The sequence below is a fragment of the Triticum urartu genome, chromosome 5 (genome assembly GCF_003073215.2).
Source record: "Triticum urartu cultivar G1812 chromosome 5, Tu2.1, whole genome shotgun sequence".
NCBI lineage: Eukaryota > Viridiplantae > Streptophyta > Magnoliopsida > Poales > Poaceae > Triticum > Triticum urartu.
In genome coordinates, this window is record NC_053026.1 from 108,644,588 (window position 1) to 108,668,314 (window position 23,727).

Here is a 23,727-nt window from a genome sequence, read left to right on the forward strand (position 1 = left end):
GCCCAAAGAATGTCATGCAGCTGCGTCTCCGGCCTGCCCAGGATGAAAAGCCCATTTTCTGTCATGATTTTTTGTCATAGAAGTAGGATCCCACCACATCTATGACGATACCGGGTTTTGTCACAATCATCGTCATAGAAGTGTCATAAGCATGACAGGAAAAAAAATCGTTCGGCCCAAAATGTCACAGATGTGTCTTTTCTTGTAGTGTTTGTTCAAACCTAAACCGTAATTATTTTAAAGCACCTATTCACCCCCCCCTCTAGGCGACATCCATGATTTTTCACTGGACAACCCAGACATATGAGTTGGAAATGGGTCCAGCTGTATGGCATTTTTCTATTCGGACCCTGTTCGAATTGTTCACTTGAGAAACTAGGGAAGAGAGTCCGCTGGAGATGCTCTTACGTGCATTAAGCTCTCATTTCTTCCAAATTATCACGGGAAATATACCCTTCTCTTCCAAGAGTATCTTCAACAAATCCCTTTCACCTATAAAGAACGGTAGAGGGAGTTGGGCCAAAAAAAGCTCCAACGAGTTCAATAAATGTGATTTTTAGGGGGTCCCGTATAATCCAGGCCAACTTCCACTCTGTGTAGGGGAAAATGGCATTTCCGTATAACTATCACAACCACCAAGCCGCCACCGCATGGCCGCTTGCCCGCTTGATGCTGTTGACCACTACCAACCATTAATTGATGTCGCCTTCTACCCTCGCCATTCAGCACCGTTGCTCGCACACTGTTGCCACCGTACCACAGCGAGATTTGTTCACCATCGCTTCACACACACAGAGAGAGAGAGAGAGGAGGGGAGACAAAAAGAAAATATAGGTTATAGGGGATGATGTATAAAGGATGTGATAAAGCACCTCCTTGTAGTTCTTATCTAAATTACATGAAAATCCCATATAATTATTTTGAGGGGAGTTTTTATGTGGTTTAGTTTGAGATGCTCTAACCCGCACTCTTGTTCTCTCCTTCGTTCTTCCGCCTCCCGAGAGCATCTCCAAGAACATATAGTTTGAGAAAAATTTAGAACACTAAAAAATGTTATTTGGGGCACCAAAAAAATGTCCATCTCGAACAATTGTTCTAAAATAGGACACCACTGCTCCAATAGCTGCCCTAAAATAGGGCACCCAGTCACATATTTCTTCTTCACAATTGCATGTGTATTGAAACAAAACATTAACTATTGGTAGAATTTAAACTTTGCAAGATCACCACACACATAATGAACAACATATCAAATTGAACCTCGAATCCACATATCAAATTCAAATGCAAACCATAAGCATAGTGCATCACCAACACATTTTTTTGCATAATAAAGATAAAAGTACATAGAACATAGTCTCTCGAGTTTCATCTCCTCTATTGACACTTGTGTTCCCATTGCCTCCATGGCTTGGAACATTGGTCTCATTGCCACCATTGGTTTCATTGTCTTCATTGTCATCCATGCCTCCTCCCATCCCACCACTCATAGCACCACCCATGCCTCCTCCCATGGCACCCACAACACCATCCATGCCACCTCCCATGGCACCCATCAATCCACCCATGCCATCCATGAATCCTTCTATGCCACCTCCCATGGTGCCATGAATCCTCCTGTGCCTTCTCCCATACTACCATTGGTTACTTGCTTCCAACGGCCGCATCAACGTCAATTTCTTCCATGTCACAAATAGTAATTTGTTTCTATCTTCTTGGTAGTTTGGCAACTTCCTTCGGAGTTGCATCAACAAAACCCTCCTCATCCATGTCAAGATTGGGTTCCTCCCATTGTGTGTCATATTCTTGAGAGGGGGTACCTTGAGAAATAAAATCTTGAGTGCACCACCGCCACAGCTGGAGCGGTCATGGTCACACCGTTCGTCTTTTCGGCTGTGACGAGGCAGCCAACGATGGATCCCGCGGTGTCCGCTTCACGTCGCCGCGCCGGTGGCTTCGGCCGGGCCTTTCGAGTGACTGTGTGGTTTGGCCCATCCCCTCCGACTATGGCGGCAGCGCGTGGGGGCGCAAAAACGACGCGGTGGGCAAGGGGCTTGGAGGCGGCCACGACGACGACAATGAGAGGGGGAAGTTCTGCAGCGTGACGACAGCGGGGTCGGCGATTGCATAGGAGGCAGCCGCTTGGGTGTTGTATATTTGCAGTCAAGTGGTTGTAATTTAGGACTGTCCAAATTTGTGTCCAAATTTATATAGCGTAGTTATTTGAGCACTGTTTTTTGTTCTAAAACCCCTAAGAAAGGGTTATTTTTCCTGCTGCCTGTCCCGTAGGTGCGCCACTCCCCGCCGCCGCTGGAGCTCTGGTCGCCCCGGCACCGCCTGCCTGCACGCCACCCCCCCCCCCCCCCCCCCCCCCCCCCCCCCCCCCCCCCCTGCTGCAAGGACGACGAAGGCGCCTCAGCCCTTTCTGCTGCCAGCCCCCGTGACCTTGACGGCCTCTTTTCCTAGGTTTGTTCATCCCTTTGACTGATGTAATTCCCCATACTGCAAATCTTCTCTTGTCATGGCCAATAGAGATAATAATTCCTGATTTTCCTTTCTTGATTTCCTACAGCTGTACATTTGATAAATAGTGGATGCCTAATTTCACGATTTTAATTTGCTTCCAGTTTTGGAGTTCGCCTGGTTAATTTGTGTAGGCTTTTCCGTAATACACTTGCTCTCACATTTTCAGTTATGGCAACCAAAAATACCTCTTACCTTCAGTACTCATGTGACATGCTTTACCTTACACATTATCACCTGCACAGGCATTCCTTTGCCTCTATGCAATGAAGTGATGCGTAGACTGAATAATGAATGATACATGGTATAGATGTAAGTGGCGCATACAGTGAAGAATTCATGTTAGTAAGCTATTTAGCAGATGCATATGAGCTGGCAGTTGTTGTGCTTCAGAATACTTTGCTATGACTGATTTTTAGTGTGGTGCTAGCTTTTACTGTTTGTTTCTGTCCACCGGTGCAGGTAGTCTTGGTAATTGTGAGAAGCTTAATGTGGTATGGGGCATTAGTGAAGAATGATACACATCCAGTTCTGCTCAGGTATACATTTTGTTTCCCAGCTTCTGTTATTATTTTTTCGGTTCCCCTATGAATCGTTCAACTGGTGGTTGTTCCAACAAAAGAGTTAATCTTTATCCACATAAAACTTATGCCTTTTATTCACATAAACAATTTATGATGGTGGTCTGGTTTCTAGGCTCGATTGTTTCTTATAAGATGGTTGTGCACTACAATATTTCAGTATGGTTTCTTCTGCTGTTACAAGCTTTTGCATGTCCCTCTTAGCCTTTTGCTTTCCTGTATATTACTTTGTTTTGGCAGTGAACTACCTAAGAGATAAGGATGCCGAATTTGCTTCGAGCAACTACTATGAATTTAAGAGCTTTCTTGACTGCAGGCCGTGGGCATGACAATAGGTGTGATTGGCAGTCTGACTGCTACACAGAGCAAACATGTTGTCTGAATAGGTTCAGATTTGAGCAAATCAGCTATAACCTGTATGGTGTTTAGATTTGTTATGGTAAGATTTGAGCAAATCAGTGATAGTCTGCTTGAATTTCAGATTTGTTAATGCAAGTTTGCCTCCTCCCAGCAGACACCATTTTGTGCATACAAGATCAACTTCATTTGCCTCACTATTGTGAATGTACTTGAATATATTTGTTAGAGCATTGTGTTAGTACATTATGTGGGCAAGAGAGTTAATTTTTAGACACCTTTTCTTCCCTTTATAGTGAACCGATGCCACTGAGATTTTGTAAGCTTAGAGCCTCGCTGTGGCTGCTGGGTGGGTCTTCGGGCTGAACAGTGGGTTTGTGGGAGGATGCTTGTTGATATATGAATAGTCCTCCATTCCATACCGGTGTCCGACTCGCATTGACCATCCCCCAACAAAAAAAAGATAGAATACAGAAATACGCACACGCCAGCCTCCCTAAAATCGCATGTGGAGGACGTGGCTATAGCTGGGCGCAGCAGAGCCCTCTGTTCCGTCTAGTAATGAATTGATTTGTGGCTAATGTGCAAAATTTTGGTGTGGAAAATGTCTGACATCATCATAGAGTTAAATGTAATTTTGTTCTTAATTTTTGTAATTGAACTAAACTATTCAAGATACTATCGTTATAAAGAACAATCTGTACTTCAGTTTCTGTTATTTGAACTACTATATTTCAAACTGCAGTGGATTATTTTTTGTTAATCGGCATACCTTGGCTTAAAATCCTAGCTCTGCCCCCATGTGCAAGTGATGATACATATCATTCTGTGATTGATGTGTGCAGAACTTGATATGCACTGATGGAAGCTGCAAGGAGTGAAGGGGATGAGCTGATTGCGGATTATGTTGATTGCCTCATGTCCTTGGACACCAATGCTCAGTCTGTGCAGAACGACAATCTGATTCTCGGAGATCCAGTCATAGAAGCAGGAATAGCTGCTTCGGTTGGTGGTATTACGGAGCAGAATGCCATGAAAGATTTTGTACCTCCAGAGGACCCTAAAGAGCCATTGCTAGGTATGACATTTGAATCTGATGAAGCAGCAAAGACTTTCTACAATGAGTATGCCAGGCACCTTGGATTTCCCTTCCGTGTTGGTAGGTCTCGCCGTTCGAAAGGTGCAGAGGAGGTTGTCGTCATGAGGAGGTTTGTTTGCTCAAGGGAAGGCATGTACAGAAAGAAGAATCCATCATCAGATGAGGCTACAAAGAAGCGTGAGAGGATGTCTATGCGGGAAGGTTGCAATGCTATGATGGAGGTGGTCAGAGAATCAAACCATTGGGTTGTTTCCAAGCTTGACACAGCTCACAATCATAACCTTGGCACCTGTAGTAGAGTTGGGTATCTTCGTGACAGAGGTCTGCTTGATGCCTCCAATAAGATCACTATGATGGGCTCAGATGGAGTGCCCTTTCTGAGGCAGAATATTCTTGGGGAAGGCGGAGACGCTCAAGGTCTTCTTGATTATTTGAAGAAGATGCAAGGCAACGACCCTGCTTTCTTCCATGCCATACAGGTCGACAAGAATAGCTGTCTAATGAATGTTTTCTGGGCCGATGCTAGAGCTAAACTTGCTTATCAGCATTTTGGGGATGCTGTTACATTTGACACAACATACAAAAAGAACAAGTATATGATGCCCTTTGTTACCTTTTCAGGAGTCAATCATCATCTTCAGCGTGTTATATTTGGATGTGCATTGCTTATGGAAGATACTGAATGCTCATTTGTTTGGCTATTTGAAACATGGCTGGCAGCAATGAGTGGGAAGGCACCATGTTCACTAGTTACCGACCAAAATCGGGCCATGAAAGCTGCAATTGGAAGGGTTTTTCCGCATACCTGTCACCGCTTCTGCAAGTGGCACATTTTGAGTAGAACCAAACAGAAGTTAGCTCATACATACTCAGAGCATCCTACTTTAATAGATGAGTTAGAAAGCTGTGTTATTGAGTCTGAAACAATCAACACATTCGAAACAGCGTGGATGTCAATCATTGATACTTATGATTTAAGAAATAATACATGGCTTCAAGCAATGTACAATATCCGCCAAAAATGGGTTCCTTTGTACCTGATGGATACATTCTGTGCAGAAATATCTAAAGCGCAGAAGTTAGAAACCATGAATGATTTCTACAAGAAGTATTTTAGTACGAAGGTGACACTGGAAGTTTTTCTAACCCAATTTGATTTGAGCATAGAAAACCATTATGAGGAAGAAGCAAAAGCAGATATGGACACTTCTTTAAATTTGGTGACGACAAAGACTGCATCACCAATGGAAAAGCAGGCAGCACGTACCTACACCAAAGCAGTCTTTAGTAGATTTCAGGAAGAATTTACAGAGTCTTTGGCATATATTATTCAGAAAACTAAAGATGGCTGCATAAGTGAATACAACGTCATGAAAGATGAAAATTCATCAGATACATTCTGTGTGACCTACAATGCCTCCAATAAGATGGCAAAATGTAGTTGCAAATACTTTGAGTTCTCGGGTATTTTATGCCGTCATATTCTAGGAGTATTCATAATAGTTGATCCACATTTACTTCCACCTGATTACTATTTGAAGCGTTGGACAAGGAAGGCCAGAGACTGTGGTTTATTAGAATACAACTGCGATAACCATCAAGATGATGCTTGTCAGTCCATTACAAGCCGTTACGATGTTCTATGTGCTGATGCCATCAGATATGCTGAGAAAGGATCTGGATCAGAGACAGTGTACAAAGCAGCAAAAGATATCTTACAGAAGGCATATGAAGAGATTATTGTTTATGAAAGAAATCCAACGAGGGTATCACAAAGGGATGCTATAAACATCAATGAGGATGTCATGGTTGATGATAGCATGACTGATCAGTCTTTGCCTGATTCCAGACAGAAGGTATGCCTAATGTTAAATATTATAAAATTTTCATGAGAATCATATTCTTAAAGCAGTTAATTATGCGAGCAAAGTTGGTAGTTGGTACTAGTGGTTATTGTTTTTGCTTGGTTGATCAGAGTGAGTCCTGGAGTACTTTTATGGCTTTATGTCAATTACTAAATGCTATGTAATTCCTAATTGAAATGATTCAAAACAGGAGTTGGACCATATTTAAACTTTTTGAGATGAACATAGTATTGCTCGTTGAAACTTGCTGCTCTCAGTTTTTTCTTTTCTGACTGAAAATATGAGATGAAAAAAAAAATGCTATTTCCGATTTACATTTATCCAAAGTTTTCTTATCAGAGGGAAGCTATGCAACAACACTGCATTTTGTTTGCCTTTTCAGGTGACTAATCTGCTTGGCCAGTTTCTTGTCTCCTCTTGGTCTCCCTGAATGTATTTTCTATTTACTGCTGGGGATTGCAGTTATCTGCAATGATACACTGTTAATTAGTTTGGTGGAGAATAGCATCTGACCCTCTCAAGATGAAGAGTGCTCCTGGGGATGGTAAATGAAAATGAATAAATGATTATTAGCACAGAATTGATGCTGCAGCAATATGGTTTGAATTTGATTCAGAAGAGCCTCTCAGATTGTCAACATTCTTCTTTAAGGTCGGCGCACCTATTGCCTAGGAGACTCGTGTGAAGATTATGGCTGGTGGCACTGTTCAAACTAGGTAAGCAGTAAGAATTAAACCAGTGCGGCCCGTGGCAATACAATGCTACTGGTGTCCATTACATAGTTCTTTTTTGCACTTTGGCTTGTAATGACTTTGTGGCGGTTAATGTAAATCGACGGGGGGAGGTGAAAACTGAAAACAATGCTATATATTTGTAACATGGAAACTGTATGAGAGGTCAGTTGCTTGTGCATGCGTACTTGCAGAAGCAGTACTTGCAATTTATGAGAGTCAAGAAGTAAAAATCTTTTATTTTAGGAGATTCCCTTTTATTTCAAAAAAGAACTTACGCCTAGTCTAAATTCAGTTAATAACAAATATTATAGCTGATTCTTGATATTATATAATCATGGGGTTTGTTCTCTTTGCGGATTCTGGTCCTGCATAGCATGACAGCAGTGCAACGAGGATTACATTACATAATGTACATGCATCATGGCAACATCATGCTTGATTGTTGAGCAAATACTGACGGGCATGGCAAAAGCATGTCACTCACAACTCCTGAATGGCCACCACATAGTTTTTGCATGGCTACATCACATGCATGAAGTTAACAGGAAGATGAAAACAGTGCTATATATGTGGAGTCCTATTACCACTGCTCCATGGATGCAACTAGCCTCATATTATCATTTCATTTTGTGGGATGTGTCAGGTGCAAATTCATATTTAGTAGCTGGAATATTGGAGGGAAACAAAGATGTAGGTAGAGCACCCATGTATTTTATGCAGTGGGAGAAGCTACAAAAAGAGAGTTACACCTGTTAACTCAGCTAGACATTCCATCATAGGAGGATCTAATATGGTGATCTCAGGGTGGCGGAACCTAGTGGTGATGGGTGTTGGCGTCCATCGGGAAAGGATGAAGATGAGCTCTTCACTCTTCTCCAATGGCACCGCGTCGCCATTTTGCTGCGCTGGTTCTCACCGGGGGTCACACTGCTCCTCTTGACCATGTTGTCTCCCATACAAATATGTGTAGTTCACACGGTCCCCCTACGGGGTTTCAGATTTGAAGGCCTTGTGATTCCTTGCAAGGAGGCCAAGGGGCTAATAAGGATTAATGTAGTCATCAAAGAGCATTTTAAGCTAGTTTTCTCTATAACTCCACTAGATCGCGTTGTCATGGATCGTGAATAACTAGTTGCACCCAACGTTCTTGGACTAGGATAGGTGCGAGGAAATAGAAACCTCTGTTTGGTAGCACAATATGGTACAAAGCTATTTTACCTGTTCATACATTTTAAATGTGGATCGATGTTTAGTTGTGGGAAAGTTCCACTCTTGGGCACCTTTGTGCACTATAATTCTATAAACACACGTCGATTTTCCACGACATGTTTAGTAAAGCTATGCCAGTGAACAAACCACACCTCTGGTGTACTTTCAACACGTGTATGCTCACTACTAGTCAATAGGCAGGAAATCAATGGACCTGCTGAAATTCCTGTCATCTTGTAATCTGGTACACCATGCATACTTGCCAGCGGTGTTCGATTCGTCCAGTTCAACTAACGGAGCAGATTTGAGCTGGCTGCTGCTTGCCCATTTTTGCATCATCTACAGTACATACGAAGAACGTGCGGCACAAACAGCATTTACATTTTTGCACCGGGAAACTTAATGATAAAGTCATGAAAAATGCGCATGAGCATCACACAATAAATTGCACACGCAACACACTCAGAGGTCCAGCATGTCCACCATATATGTATAGCCCCTTCGTTCTTCATGGATGAAATACATGCAAAGCTCTACTTCTTCATCAAGTAGACTGAAAATCGATACAAGTGTGCTGTATGTATTTCTTGGATGCAGAGCTTTTGTGCAAGCTTATTGCTCCTTCTTAATTACATATATTTGAGCAATATATGTGAGATATTAGAGGTAAACAAAGAAGCCAGTGAACATGTCTTAGTCTTTACCTTGGTCGAAATCAGACTTTTTTGTCCACTTGCATCCAAGTTGTTATCTCTTTACACGGCAGACATCTTCTCATTCGAGAGGTTGCCATCATCAAGCTATCGCTCTGAGTCGAAGCACTAAAAAGAAAAGGACCAGGAAACATGGCAGCATATGAACCATGGGAATCCAGGAGGAACAAAGATGATGACATAGGGGCGGACCTAGAATTTTGGTGGAGTGGGGGCAAATAATTAGAATGGGGGCACTTATTGTACAAATTTGAAGAATTACAAAATTAATCTTGTAGAATATAAGCAATTTTTACTGAAATTCCAAAAATTGAGTGGGGGCCTGGGCACCCACTCAGCACTATGTAGGTCCGTCCTATAGAAAAATTAGGATGTGTCATGGTGTACAAATCGCAAACGGAAATGGAACCATAACCCTACCGATGCTTTGGTGCGTACCATGGAAAAAAAACAAACTCAACAAGTTTGAAGCTCGGATCATCATGGTTCTTAGTTTAAGTGTTATACTCGGGATTGTCATCTTTTTAACGGGACACCAAAGTGTCAATCCAATGATTAATCAATTGTGGGCTGGAGGTACCACCACCCTAACTATATCCAACCAATGGCAGTTTTGGTTGGTTCTTAGTAGCACAAACAGTTCTGTAGATTTCCTCAAAAAAATAAAAACAGTTCTGTAGATACACACAACTAATAGGTTCCATATATTCTGTAGCTGCTAGCTGTTTATCACCATGATATTCAAGAACTGAAACATTCGGAATGGTCAAATACAACATTATTTACCTTTTCACAACCATCGACTCACACTACATGATATCGCTGATCGAGACCATCACACTATCAACTAATACACGTGCAATGTTTTGGAGAAGAAAATCTTTAAACTTATGTTTAATATATATAAACCTATACATGATCTTTCCATTAACAAATGAACAAATATCCTGTTAGAATCCTTTACAACATCTGGATCCCTACTTCAACATCAGCATCTGCTAGACTGCTACTGGTCAGATCTTATTCACACTCACATGATAATTAGTAATATAAAGCTGGCTGAAGGACATAAAGCCATTAATTAAATTAGTGCAAGAGTTAGCTTCTAGCACTAGTATACAAATCATATGGACTATGACTGGTACTATTTGGAGTGTACAACCAGCCTCTTCGCGACCAACCGGATGCCAGCATTTTGCTGGTAGTCATATATTTCCAGCGAGAAGAATGCATCCAGCCTGTTCCCCCGAACAAACAGGATGTCCAGTTCCGCGGCATCTACCTTGCTAAAAGCAAGCTTCTGAATGTTGCCGCTGGGCTCTTTCTGATATATGTCTGTCAAGTAGGGCGAAGCACCGCTGCTGGGAGTGGTAGGGATGCTGCAAACGCAATTCAACATTACAAATCAGATATGTGAGGCGGCAAATCAAAGACCAGAGATGGAAAGGGGGCAGGGCTCACTTGAGGCGAACGGTTGGACGATTCACATAACCGTACTTCTTTATCAGGGGTCTCCACTCGGAAGTGGTACCAGACTCTTGTAAAAATCTCTGGGCCTGATTATCACAGAATTCTAGAACTTTGCTTAGATTCTCAGGGATATCAACCACCATGTTCAACTTTGGACGACCTGCAGTGTCTAGGAACTTTGTGCCAACTCCAAACTGGACTTTCAAGCCAGCGCAGCAAAGGTGTAGTGGACTATCTTTGTGCTTGATCAATGTTCTCCGATTAAATTGGTAAGAAGGGGTAGTAAAAATCTTGATGCACTCAGTTGATACATCGTCTGGCTCGAGGAACCCAGAATGACCACTGAAACTCGCATCCATCTGCACAGAAGCATCTAATTTCATCTCCTCCATGTGGGATATCAGGTCACTGGATTCCCCGTTCATTGCAGGATCAACTGATTCTTGATTATCTTGATCTGTAGTCAAACCATTGACTTGAGAAACAGTACGTTGTCGTTTCGAAGAATCGGGTGATGTGTTTGCTTCAATATTCTTCACCTCAGGAGAAGTAGCTCCATCAGTTTTGCTTCTTGTAATTGCACCCACAAGGTTCTCAACAATAAGCACTTCCGGAAAACTTGCCTCCTGTTAGCAGGATTTAGTCAATTGATTATCTTGAAACATCAAATAGATTAATGGAGTCTAGAAACATGTCATAAATAGGATGCTTCATCGGTTCATTATTCTCCTAGTTGGTACTCCCTCTGTCCCTATCACAACATGGCGCACACGTATTTCGAGGTTCAACTTTGACCATCATTTGACCAACAAAACATGTGCTATGTCAAAAAAAATTATACCATCGAATTCGTACAAAAGCGTAGTTTCAAATGATACAGTTTTTGTAACATTGATTAATATATTATTGATGAAAATGACGGTCAAAGTTTAATCACGAAAAACGAGGGAGTACTATTTCTATCCGTAATTCAAGATCTTGAAGTACAATGATGGTTTTCTTCGTTTTGCAGAAAAATAACAACTGCAATTATCAAAACAGGGAACATATTAAGAAAATGAAAGATGTGTTATACGTTGATGATGCTCCTGCCATTGATACAAGGTCTATATTGCAATAGTTAAATCTCAAAAGTCCGTTGAAGCTACTCCAGATGACCAATGCATGAAAAAATGGCAGGAAAAAACACCATAGTAATTCCAGGGAAACAAAAGTAGCAGAAGGTAACCACCATCCAGCTACTACAAAAAAATTGATAAATGTTTCATGAAGGTCATCTGAATAATAGGCAGTTAAGCAATCATACCAGGAACAACACTGTAGCACAATATTTGAGAACTTCAAGGTTCATCCTGACATCATCCAGGCTCCTGTAGATAGATTTCAAAGCAATTTAGTACAAGATCATTCACTACAGTTTCATGTAAGAAATAAAAAAATCACAGGAAATAATAATATCAACTTGTAACTATTACTTGGTAGTTAATGATATTTCCTTGCAGAAGGGAATGCAAATCAAACTTGATAAGAAACTGAGCAAACGTTGGGCACAATCATGAGCACACTGAGCAACAGATGTAATTCACATGAACCAAGATAGCTGTTTGCAACAATCAATTTGTACTAAGAGTAACAATTGATGGACTGGGCGACATATAATTGTGACATCTCTTGAACTCCGCATGTTATACCTATAAAGAAGAATCATGTAATAGTCTTTGCCTTTTAGGAGATAATGATTTTCAGATGAGACATCTAAGATGGGATGGGGCAAAATCCAGGTTGGATTGGATCTGGGTATACTAAGTGACATGATGCTGCCAAGACATAATGGGCTGGATCACATATAATTGTGACATCTCTTCTTCTTAGCATGATACATCTGTAAATGAGAATCATCATGGATCATGTAATAGTTTATTAGGAGAAACTAATTTTCAGACAAGCATCTAATATGGGAAGGGACAAAAATCAGGGGTGGATATGATCTGGGTATCCTAAGTTACATCGTTGCTGCAAGACATATTAGATAGTTAGGAAATCAAACGAGGCATCGTGCAACAAAATTTCTTGTATCACACTATCCCGACATCCCAAGTAGCAGCATACACGATATGCTAATCTGAGCAACATAACAAGGTCAACGAACAATGGATAGCAACCTAGCAAGGCATGTTCCAGGAAGTGAAGTGAAGTGATACTAAGTGTGTGTGTGCGCGCGCGCTACACAAGTGGGCAAAGGTGACAATTAGTTGCAACAAAGCATTCAGAATTCAGACGAAATTATAACTTCTGGATTAATGTAACATCTACCTGTGCTTTTGCCTCCCTAGACCGAAGTAATTTGCCAAGCTTGCCATCTGTGGATACAATAGACAAGATAAGAACATATGAATATTCTTTGTTGCAATAAGGAACTGTCCTGAAAACTTTCAGTAAGGAAAGGCCATATGTTTTTCAGCTCAAGTGAGAACTCAATTGTCCATATGATTAATCCTCATCTAAATCAAAACCTCCTTCTACAAACTATAAGTGACTCTACATCAACACAAGCTTGTGTACCTTCATGTCTCCTGCTCTCCTCCCAAACCTCTGGGTAAGCAGAGGTAGTGTGTCGATCATCCCTTTCGGCTCCGGAGGTGTCCGGCCAATCTCGGTGAACGCTTCCCTTATTCTTGGCACATCAAACCTCACGATGTTGTGCCCGGCCCAAACCCTCCCTGTACGAAATTGGCAAGATTGTTAACATGAGAACTTTCACAGGAAACAGCTTAAAAAGCAGACATTCAGGTTCAGACCTAAGCAAAGATGATGCTTCTAACTTCCCCTTGTGTGGATTCCATTTATGTATGATCCTACAGCAATTATACAACAACAACAACAACAAAGCCTTTAGTCCCAAACAAGTTGGGGTAGGCTAGAGGTGAAACCCATAAGATCTCGCAACCAACTCATGGCTCTGGCACATGGATAGCAAGCTTCCATGCACCCCTGTCCATAGCTAGCTCTTTGGTGATACTCCAATCCTTCAGGTCTCTCTTAACGGACTCCTCCCATGTCAAATTCGGTCTACCCCGCCCTCTCTTGACATTCTCCGCACGCTTTAGCCGTCCGCTATGCACTGGAGCTTCTGGAGGCCTGTGCTGAATATGCCCAAACCATCTCAGACGATGTTGGACAAGCTTCTCCTCAATTGGTGCTACCCCAACTCTATCTCGTATATCATCATTCCGGACTCGATCCTTCCTCGTGTGGCCACACATCCATCTCAACATACGCATCTCCGCCACACCTAACTGTTGAACATGTCGCCTTTTAGTTGGCCAACACTCCGCGCCATACAACATTGCGGGTCGAACCACCGTCCTGTAGAATTTGCCTTTTAGCTTTTGTGGCACTCTCTTGTCACAAAGAATGCCAGAAGCTTGGCGCCACTTCATCCATCCGGCTTTGATTCGATGGTTCACATCTTCATCAATACCCCCATCCTCCTGCAACATTGACCCCAAATACCAAAAGGTGTCCTTCCGAGGTACCACCTGGCCGTCAAGGCTAACCTCCTCCTCCTCACACCTAGTAGTACTGAAACCGCACATCATGTACTCGGTTTTAGTTCTACTAAGCCTAAACCCTTTCGATTCCAAGGTTTGTCTCCATAACTCTAACTTCCTATTTACCCCCGTCCGACTATCGTCAACTAGCACCACATCATCCGCAAAGAGCATACACCATGGGATATCTCCTTGTATATCCCTTGTGACCTCATCCATCACCAATGCAAAAAGATAAGGGCTCAAAGCTGACCCCTGATGCAGTCCTATCTTAATCGGGAAGTCATCGGTGTCGACATCACTTGTTCGAACACTTGTCACAACATTATCGTACATGTCCTTGATGAGGGTAATGTACTTTGCTGGGACTTTGTGTTTCTCCAAGGCCCACCACATGACATTCCGCGGTATCTTATCATAGGCCTTCTCCAAGTCAATGAACACCATATGCAAGTCCTTCTACAGCAATTATACTACAGCAATTATACTAAATAAAAAACACAATGTTTGCACCTATGTTCTATTTCCTGAGAATATGCACACATTTCTACCGACATCCTTGCATCTGAGAAAGGTTACAGAGGTCTTTGATAACAAGCCATAGGCAGCAAAAACTGCAACCTCATTCACTAGCCATAAATAGAAGAACTGCATAAGACGTATCATTGCTAACCGGCTCCTGCAACACTCCACAAATTCACATACACACACTACTGTCGAGGCCTATTGCCATGAAAGCACGCTGATGGTGTCACCTTTCCATAAGTCCTACGGGGAGAACTGCGCGTAGTAAACAGGAAGACCTACCATTCATTCAGAGATTGGGTGAATAAATTCAGGTAGTGCCCGTTTCTTTTAGTAGGGAGCCTAGCTACTGCTGGTGTTGTTGTTATTGTTGTTGACCTTAATTAAATTCCAACCGGGCTCCTTCCCCGTTAGGCTTCATAATTATTAATTGTTACTAAGTCCTTGGCGTGCAGTAGGAGCCGAGAACCAGCTCCCGGTGCTGAAACAAACAAACAAAAAACTAGATGGCGCGGGGCGCTCACCGTGCAGGAGGTCGTAGACCTTGTCAGCGACGTCGCGGAAGCACGGCGCGGCAGCGACGGCGTCGCGCGTGATGCCGTTGCAGCGCACGGAGGCGGCGGAGACGACGCCAAGGTCGGCGGGGCGCACGAGCGTGGCGTAGCAGGCGACCTCGACGAGGCGGCGCGGGCACACCAGGATGGCCCCGAACTCGAGCAGCGCGTAGCCCTGCCCGGCCCGCTGCGGCACCGACGTCTCCAGGTCGAAGAAGGCGATCTCGGCGCCCCCCGCCTGCGGCCCCGGCGTTGACCCCTCCTCCACCCCAGCTGCAGCAACAGACGCCGTCGCCATTTGGGACCCTTCGCAAGATTCCAACTTTCAAGGGAAGGAAGGGCAGGGGCAGGTGGTTGATGGAGGCGGCCTCGGGTGGGCAAGCGCTGGATAAATAGGAGGCGGCGGCAGCAGCTCGGGCGAGGGCTTGCGTGGGAGGTGGGGGTGGAAGGAAGGTGGCGTGACGGGAGCGGCGGCGATGGGGTTGAGGAGGAGAGGTGTTTGGAGGAAGAAATGCCGCGGTGGCGGTGCCGTGGAGGTGGGGGACGGGATAGGAGTTCGGATTGGATTTGGGTTTCCTCAAGCAATACCAAAGTCTACCCTTTTTTTGTTTTTCTTTCGGGGAAAGAGTGCTGGTTACTTGTTGGACGGGAAAAGTAAACTTAAATTTGTTTTGTACACACTTGGTGGATTAGGCAGAGACAGCCACTGATCAGATTCAGCTGACCTCAGAAGGGACTGAGATGGTGAAGAATAGCCACCAAGGAGAATGGCAGAAGACATCATATCCAAGGACCAAGAGAGCAGCAAATAAGATGAAATGTAAGTCACCAGTCAAAGCCATGAGGAAGAGCTCAAGGATTCAGGACACTGGGCTGACCATCCAGGAGAAGGCGACACAGAGGGTATCACAAAAGAATCTGGAAGGTAATCCCTCTTGCTCCAAAAAAGCTTTTGCTATCCTAAATGCTGTCCCTAATACATATTATTATAAGATTGCTTTCAAAAAGTAATATGAAACTAAAAGGATCCAATGAAGAACCGGGGATTAGCTTATATCCAGTCCTTCTCTATGACTTGCCGAATAGACTTATTCGCAGCCATACACTGTCTTATTTAAAAGAGTCCCCTGTCTCGTGAACGATCGAACTTGATAAACTTTGAAATAATCGTTTAGATAGCATTAGCCGCTTTTCTTCCTTTTCTCTGCCAGTCTTTCAAGTTCTCACCCTCCCAGAAAAGAAGGGAAAGTCTTCTTACTAGCTAGCTTTTATATCTCGCGAATAGGGAGTTAAGGAGTGTAACTATAACCTATTTGTCACAAAGTTCAATACTCTCTAGAGGAGGTAAATCAATGGATACGGGTACGCCTGGTTGAAGCAGCCCCTACACTTCTATGGGTTGTTCCAGCCTCTGCTAGTGGGTGGTTTTTCATTTCTACAACAGGTGCTTGGTTCAAAAAAAGCTTATGAGTTGAGTTCGTCCTCAGCTACGGATTGGGGGCAGCATTCTCAGATTACTTGACTTGCTGCTAGCTTAGAGGAGAGAAAAAAATCCCGCTTTCATTTACCTTTAAGTCTGAGAGAAGGCTTTTTCTTTCTATTAAAAGATCACAAATCAGAGGGGTGATCAGTCCTCTTTCAATCCTTCATCTTCTTATGAGTAGCCGCCACAGGGGGTCCTCAGTCTGAATCCTCCACTAGCATTGGACCAACAGTCAGTCTAGCTCTCGCTCTTATCCAATTTCCTTATCCTTTCAGGGCAAGGTCGGAGTAGTAGGAAAATACAATTTCTTTTGTTGCATGCGGACCCGCTTGTGAGACTGAAGAAATTGAAGCTAAATGACAATCTTAACCTACTTGCTTACAGGATCCTTAAGAAACTGTGGACTTTTGCACCTTTCTGTCTAGCTTGAGTTATCTTTTAGTTCTCTCCCCTCGGCAAAGTGGATAGGAAAGAGTCTTGCTTCCATTCCACTAGCCAAGAATAAGGAGAGTGACTTTCTCTTTTGAACCTCTTAAGCTGACTTGAAAAAAAAAAGTGGTACACCCCTCAGAGATATAGGGACCGCCATGCTCGTCCACTTTCTTGATAAACGACTCGATGCATTTTCTCTTCCTTGCCGCTGAGACTGAGACATATCAAAAAGATCTATTACTAAAAGGAGATTGGGATCATCCCGTGGTTACCGGATGATGGGAATAACTAAGCATAAATTTGGAAATGAGCATGAAATGTCTATAAATGAATTTTCTCATTATTCGTTATTTCCGGGTCTTTTCATTGCATTCACTTACAACAAGAAACAACCACCAGCGTTTGTGCAGCACTTGCATTTTGGTGCATTCTTCTTCCTTTCCTTGGTCTCTGTTCCGTCATATTCCAAATAACTTATCTAATTACAACGTATTAACCGCTAATGCACCTTTTTTTTATCAAATCTCAGGGACATGGTCTAATCATGAGGGTAGTATTTTATCATGGTGTTGGATCCCAAGTTTTTATGGATTCCTTTTTTGTTACCGGGGTCGACCCCAAAGCCATAATGTCTCAAAATGAAGAGGCTATAGAGAAACTTTGATTTTTTTCCTTTGTCTCGAACTTCCTGAAGAACTCCATTCTATCTCTCCAACAAAAAAGTCGGGCTGCGCCCCAGTTGTACACTCCCTTCGTTCGGACAACCCTTGTTGATTCTGAACTTCGTTGGAGAATGAGCTTTGCTCTTCTGGGCGCTGGGCGCTCCCGTGGTTCGCGAGAAGGAAAAAGGACTAATCTTTTGTTACATCTGGCACGAGATGAAAAAGAGAGAGCTTCGTCTATCGATGAACAGCAGATTGACGGAGCTCTTGGCATTGCTTTGTTTTTCTCTCCTTTCCTATCAGCGAGTTCCGAACCTTTTGTTCGAAATTTCTTCGTTCGTACCGAACCGCTTGCAATCAAATCCAGTTCCACAAGATCCTATATCAGCTATACATCCTCCTTGCATTTATGCCGGAGATGTCGCCAGTGCTATGGGCTTTGGGTTATGTAGATCAAAAATGATGAATGGGATTGTGGCACTCCACTCGCCGCCAATGCGGAAGGATGCCGCCGAAAAGAATGGAACGCTGCTTCGCTCTGCTGGATGCGTCGGATCCCATATAAGAAGCTCGCTCTTTACCCGATCATTCAAACATTTTGTGGGCGGCGCGCCTGCTCTATTGTTGCGTAGCAATAGAAGCCTGCTCATGCTGCTTCGGCGGCGCTTTTTCGCCTTCTCTTCGCTCTGGACAGGAGCGCTAATGGACACGGGGAGGGAGCAGGCGAAAGCGTGTCGTTCGTAATGGAAAGAAAGACACCACTACTTCACCTCTTTGTTGGACCGCCGGCGCGAACATGATGGTCTCTGACCAGGACCAGGAACCAATTCAAATTTGGATCTTGACATGTCGGTTGTTTTTAACCGTAGGCATCTCGCCAGGAAGTTGGTGGGCTCATCATGAATTAGGTCGGGGTGGCTGGTGGTTTCGGGATCCCGTAGAAAATGCATCTTTTATGCCTCGGGTATTAGCCACAACTCGTATTAATTCAGTAATTCTACCCCTTCTTCATTCTTGGGCATCGCTTCTGAATATTTTGACTCTTCCATGCTGTGTCTTAGGAACCTTTTCAATACGGTCCAGATTGCTAGCTCCCGTTCATAGTTCCGCTACAGACGATACATGAGGAAGATTTTTATGGCGGTTCTTCCTTCTAATTACAGGCATATCTATGACTCTTTTTTACCAGATGAAGCAGGAGGCATCGGTCCGTAGAACCTATAAAAAAGAGATGGTTGTGGCGCGAAGTACTCTTGTGCACCTACGTCACTCGGCTTGCACACAACCCCGCCCCGTTATGTTATGTTATGGAAGAATTTAGCTTCTTGCTGGGCTGGTTATTCAGAGCCAGCAACTGGCTGCCGGATTTCGTCCCGTCCGTAGCGCTTCGGAAGTCACTCTGGCGTGGCGCTGCTGGATACTTCTGATCAATAGGAATAGGAGGAAAAAAAAGCTTATGATGAGCATCTATTGGAGTCGATCATTTCCAAGATCTAATTCTAGTTTCTTATTATGTAGTGGAAACGCCTCACAATCTTCAGTTTTACGCTTACGCTTAAGGGAAGAAATGTTCTTGGTGGATGCAGGCCCTGGTACCCCAAAATTTGTATGCAAGATGAGCTTACAGGACTGCCAATCAAGCGAGCCACCAGGTTTGAGAATAAGGTGGGATCCAAGAATGTAGTGGCTGGTGAATCACTGATCAAAAAGCGGATTTTTGAGAGATTCTTCATCGATCTAGTGGCCGGTGAATCACTGATCAAAGAGCGAGCAGCCGCCAGGTTTAATGATTTTGTGGGATCCCTGGATGTAGCGGCTGGCGAACCGCTTCTTCTTCCACAAAGATTCAGACAAAACCGAGCTTGGATAGAACTGAAGAAGATTTGGCGAACGAAGAAAAAGGTAAAAGGGTTTATTATAAAAAAAATCAAAGGAGGTTATTCAGTAGCCATCGCGGGTTTCATTACTTTTCTTCCATTCAAAAAAGCTCTTCTAAAAAAAAGGATAGCGAATGATCGATTCACCATTGATAGCATTAACCCTAAAAGGAGGGATATTGTGATAATAGCGGCAGATCAAACAAGAACTTGATGAAAAGATAGAAAAAAATTATGAAAAATCCGAAGCCCACCTTAATCCATTTTGTTGAGGATCTTGCACTTATTCTGGCCCTATATTTACATAGCCAAGAAAGGCTCTGGCGATCATGCGTGACTGGCGGAGCGCCTATCGCCCTGGCACGGCACTCTAAAATGCATGTTGGGTTGGGCCAGCAAGAAGACTTCGACTAGGGAGACGAAGAATGGAATTGAAGAAGGCAGCATAGTCTAAGATAACAGAATGGAACACCAACCAACAAGTAAGTGGTGGATTTGGATGGAGTCTCGCAGAAGAAGAGTACGCGCGCTAGCGCGCCCCAAGACGTCAGTCCTTTTTCTGCTTGCTGGCCAAGGTCAGTTTACTGAATCCCCCTTCCAAACACCAACCCAATCTCCATTCCTTGATGAGAAATGAGCAAGACCATATGTTTCTCAAAAATATAGCCCCTATATACCTAGCCCTTACTACCCGAACTTCTTGTCTTCAAATAGGACTAATTGCCCGAACCTGATTGCTTATCTTCTACGATCTAATTAAGTTAAGCAGTTGTTATTTTTTTAAGTGACTAGAACTTCTATCAACTACTATTCTAGCACCTAGCTGTGCCATGTGTTTATTCTATTCTATTCTAGTCTTTAGGTATTCCTTTGAATAACTCATCTTTTCAGGTAAGACAATTTGAAGATCTTCTTAGTCAGCCTATCTGTATTCTTATCCTCTAGTGCGGATCCAATCAGATTTTATAAAGCCAAGGCCTGACATCCATTGTGGGGATCATCTTTTATCGGGAGACATGGCCTGGTGGTTTCTGATCGAGATTCCTAATCAATAGGGCGAAGAGCTCTTCGCATGATCTGGTCCTACCTTTTGTCTACGCTATTTTTTTGTCCCTTCTCAGCTGCTGTCCTTACTCCGGATAAATTGGAACACATTGATTCCGTTCGTTCCTGCCCTTCGCTTCAGGCCATAGTGCTTCTGAATTATTTCTATACCCCTTTGATGATGCAGCCTCTGACTCTCGTGGGTAAAATCCTACATGATTAGTTAGAACTTCTCTGTCTCAACTCGTGGACCTATCTATCTTCTTCTTTTTAAGAGATAGGGGTTTGCTATTCTCACGGATTGCTCATATTTATTTACCCCATTGAATAGTTTTTGCCTTGTTTCAGCCCTTCCTTCATCTGAACCTTCCAAGTACTAATCTATCTTTATGGGGAAGACCCTTCATCTGACCTCCGGGCTACCCTGTCAATTGTAAAAGGTAGTTGAGTCGTGTCTCGCAGGAGCAAAAAGAGTGAAATGAGGATGTAAGCCCGCTAGGTCTTCCTCTTCCTTCAAAACTAATTGCTTTCGCTTGAATCTTCCAGTAAAAAAGTATACTGAGTGGTTGATGAAAAGCGAAAAGGAATGGCTTTTTCATGTACCAAATCCGGTGAGCCAGACATCAAGAAAAAATGGACATACAATCAAAGAGTAAGGAGCAGTTATTTGCAATGACGGGTGGATTGGTCAGAGCTGCAAGGAGAGACTCGGTTATGGCGCGATAAAGAGCTTGCTTCAATGCTCGGATTCAGGTAGAAAGTAAGAGCAGTAGCATATTCATAGGAGAGCTTTGTACTTGAAATTAGTAGTCCCGGTAGTTGGAAAAAAGCTCTGAATACAGATTCAAAGCATCAAGATAGGTAGTCCTATCATTAGTTGGCCAGTCATAGCAATTTAAGTAGAAAGCTTGCTTCGGGATCAGATCATTCAACTAAAGCTGTCAGGCCGGGTAGGCTTTGAGGAACATTGGGGGTTCCTTATGTTGTGACTGAGCAGATATGTCTATTGTGCCCGGCAAAAACAGATTTGCAAGGAGTTTGCCAAAGGCTTTCTCATTCGGACAAGGGAAATATACAATTTCAAGTATATTTCCCTTCTCCATTCTCTGCTCGGATGATTGCGCTTGTGTGAATTTCATTGCTTGTGGGTCCCGTGTGTGCTCGAATAAGATTGTTTTAGGATTCTATTTAGTTGAATTTCTTGACTCCGCGGTGCTGGTTATCGAGTTTATGGCGCCGCCGACCATCCAAAAAGTCAAAGATGGCGTCGGCATTTACTTATTATGCTCTCTTCTAATAGTGGTCCCTTGGTATTCAGGTTGTAAAATCCTGATAGGAAAGTCGACTGTTATACCTTGTTTTTGTAATGGCCTATCTTCTTTAAAAAGCCGAAAGATAAGGATTTCGCAAAACTTTTGCGTTCCTTTTTCTTTGAAAAGAAAACCTTACCATTTTTGGGCCGCTGTTACCATTTCCATTTCCTGAACCTAAACCTAACTAATACTTAGTTGTTTCCATTTCCTCATCTGGTGATAGATCCTCATCTTCTTCTGGCTCAAATCCCTTTTTCATATCCAGGGCAGGCTTTAGGTACGCTTTAGTTTGAAATCATTAAAGATATGCTCGACCTCGTTTATGTCCATGGTATCATCGTACGTACCTTCTACTATCAACCAGATGAGATAGGGCTTTGAAAGGTCAGAGTCAGTCTCCTCTTTTTCTTTTAGGTCGTTTAGCAGTTCCCCAACCAGCTTTCTCCCCGAGAAAGCCTTCCTGAGATTCAAAGAAAAAGGTTTGAAGGTTGATCTCTGGGATCAGTGATAGTTCGGAACCAGCAAAGGGAGGCTGAAAAGCCGTAGTGCTAACGCACGCCCTGTAGTTTTGAAGCTAAAAAGACAGCAGCGAGCTCCGCGTCGAAAAGCGAAGCGAGCCGCGCTAGCGCGCTACTCTTCCTTTATGAGCGAGACTCTATCCAGATCTACTGATCTAAGAACTCCGCGAGCGAACTGAGCGAGCCATGAGGCGCCTATCGGCAAGGCTTGGAAAAGCCTTAAGTTTAGGCTCCCTTCCTTCACTGAACTGATTCACCCGGGTCCAAACCTGCTGAGCTAGCTAATTTTTCCTTTAAGAGATCTCGGCTCTTCGAAATGATTGGGGAGAGCCCCGCCTCCTCTTGGTTGGTGCCGGGCCCGAGAGTGATGGGACTACTTCCTTAAAGAGCCTTTCGTTCGGGCAGGCAGGAGGGGCCCTAATCTATCAATTGAGGGAGCAAAAAACAGGCTTTGCTCCCCCTTTTTTAAATGAAGAAAGAAAGAAGGGTCGAAGTTTAGACCGCTCACAGTAGTTCTACCCATAGAAAAGATCATGAAAGAGGCGATCAGAATGGTACCCGAATCCATTTACGATCCCGAGTTTCCAGACACATCGCACTTCCGCTCGGGTCGAGGCTGCCACTCGGCCCTCAGACGGATCAAAGAAGAGTGGGGAACCTCTCGCTGGTTTTTGGAATTCGACATCAGGAAGTGTTTTCACACCATCGACCGACATCGATTCATCTCAATCTTGAAGGAAGAGATCGACGATTCCAAGTTCTTTTACCCCACTCAGAAAAAGTTTTCCGCCGGACGACTCGTAGGGGGTGAGAAGGGCCCTGACTCCATCCCAAACAGTGTACTACTATCGGCCCTACCAGGCAATATCTACCTACACAAGCTCGATCAGGAGATAGGGAGGATCCGGCAGAAGCACGAAATTCCTCTTGTAGTGAAAATAAGATCGGTTCTATTAAGAATAGGTCGTCGTATTGATGACCAAGAAAAGTATGGAAAAGAAGCAAGCTTCAACGCTCCCCAAGACAACAGAGCCCTCATAGTGGGGAGGGTAAAGAGCATCCAACGCAAAGCGACCTTTCATTCCCTTGTTTCGTCGTGGCACACCCCCCCCACAAGCACCCCCAGGCGAAGGGGAGACCAGAAAACGCCTTTCGTTTTCCCCCCTTCAGCGGCCCTAGCCGCCTTCCTTAACAAGCCCTCGAGCCTCCTTTGCGCC

The 23,727-nt window shown here is 43.6% G+C and overlaps 3 protein-coding genes and 2 pseudogenes across 5 annotated transcripts in view; 3 read left to right on the top strand and 2 right to left on the bottom strand.

Annotated features, from left to right (window-relative positions):
• Nucleotides 1-2,282: 2,282 nt before the first annotated feature.
• On the top strand, nt 2,283-7,404 carry LOC125508085 (protein FAR1-RELATED SEQUENCE 5-like). Of its 3 annotated transcripts, none has more exons than XM_048672668.1 (5): nt 2,283-2,466; nt 2,986-3,062; nt 3,421-3,543; nt 4,207-6,416; nt 6,808-7,404. In XM_048672668.1, the coding sequence occupies exons 4-5, from the start codon at nt 4,323-4,325 to the stop codon at nt 6,853-6,855; spliced, it is 2,142 nt and encodes a 713-aa protein (XP_048528625.1). In that variant the 5' UTR covers nt 2,283-2,466; nt 2,986-3,062; nt 3,421-3,543; nt 4,207-4,322; the 3' UTR covers nt 6,856-7,404. The 3 variants fall into 3 exon arrangements, with proteins under 3 accessions (XP_048528625.1, XP_048528626.1, XP_048528624.1); XM_048672667.1 differs by having other exon boundaries at nt 2,284-2,466; nt 4,307-6,416; XM_048672669.1 differs by lacking the exon at nt 3,421-3,543 and having other exon boundaries at nt 4,307-6,416.
• A 2,556-nt stretch (nt 7,405-9,960) lies between these two features.
• Nucleotides 9,961-15,771, bottom strand: LOC125508086 (protein NEN1-like). The gene is made up of 6 exons (XM_048672670.1): nt 15,152-15,771; nt 13,114-13,271; nt 12,865-12,911; nt 11,858-11,921; nt 10,543-11,177; nt 9,961-10,460 (listed from the first exon to the last, which is right to left on the bottom strand). The coding sequence occupies exons 1-6, from the start codon at nt 15,477-15,479 to the stop codon at nt 10,226-10,228; spliced, it is 1,467 nt and encodes a 488-aa protein (XP_048528627.1). The 5' UTR covers nt 15,480-15,771; the 3' UTR covers nt 9,961-10,225.
• A 2,123-nt stretch (nt 15,772-17,894) lies between these two features.
• On the bottom strand, nt 17,895-18,310 carry LOC125555744 (annotated as a pseudogene).
• Nucleotides 18,311-18,501: 191 nt separating this feature from the next.
• Nucleotides 18,502-19,913, top strand: LOC125555745 (annotated as a pseudogene).
• A 3,025-nt stretch (nt 19,914-22,938) lies between these two features.
• LOC125508087 overlaps nt 22,939-23,727 on the top strand; it is a 2,463-nt gene continuing 1,674 nt past the window's right edge. Inside the window, exon 1 of the mRNA XM_048672671.1 lies at nt 22,939-23,727. This exon is cut by the window's right edge and continues 1,674 nt beyond it. Within this exon, the coding sequence (XP_048528628.1) occupies nt 23,044-23,727 (684 nt within the window). The 5' untranslated portion in view covers nt 22,939-23,043.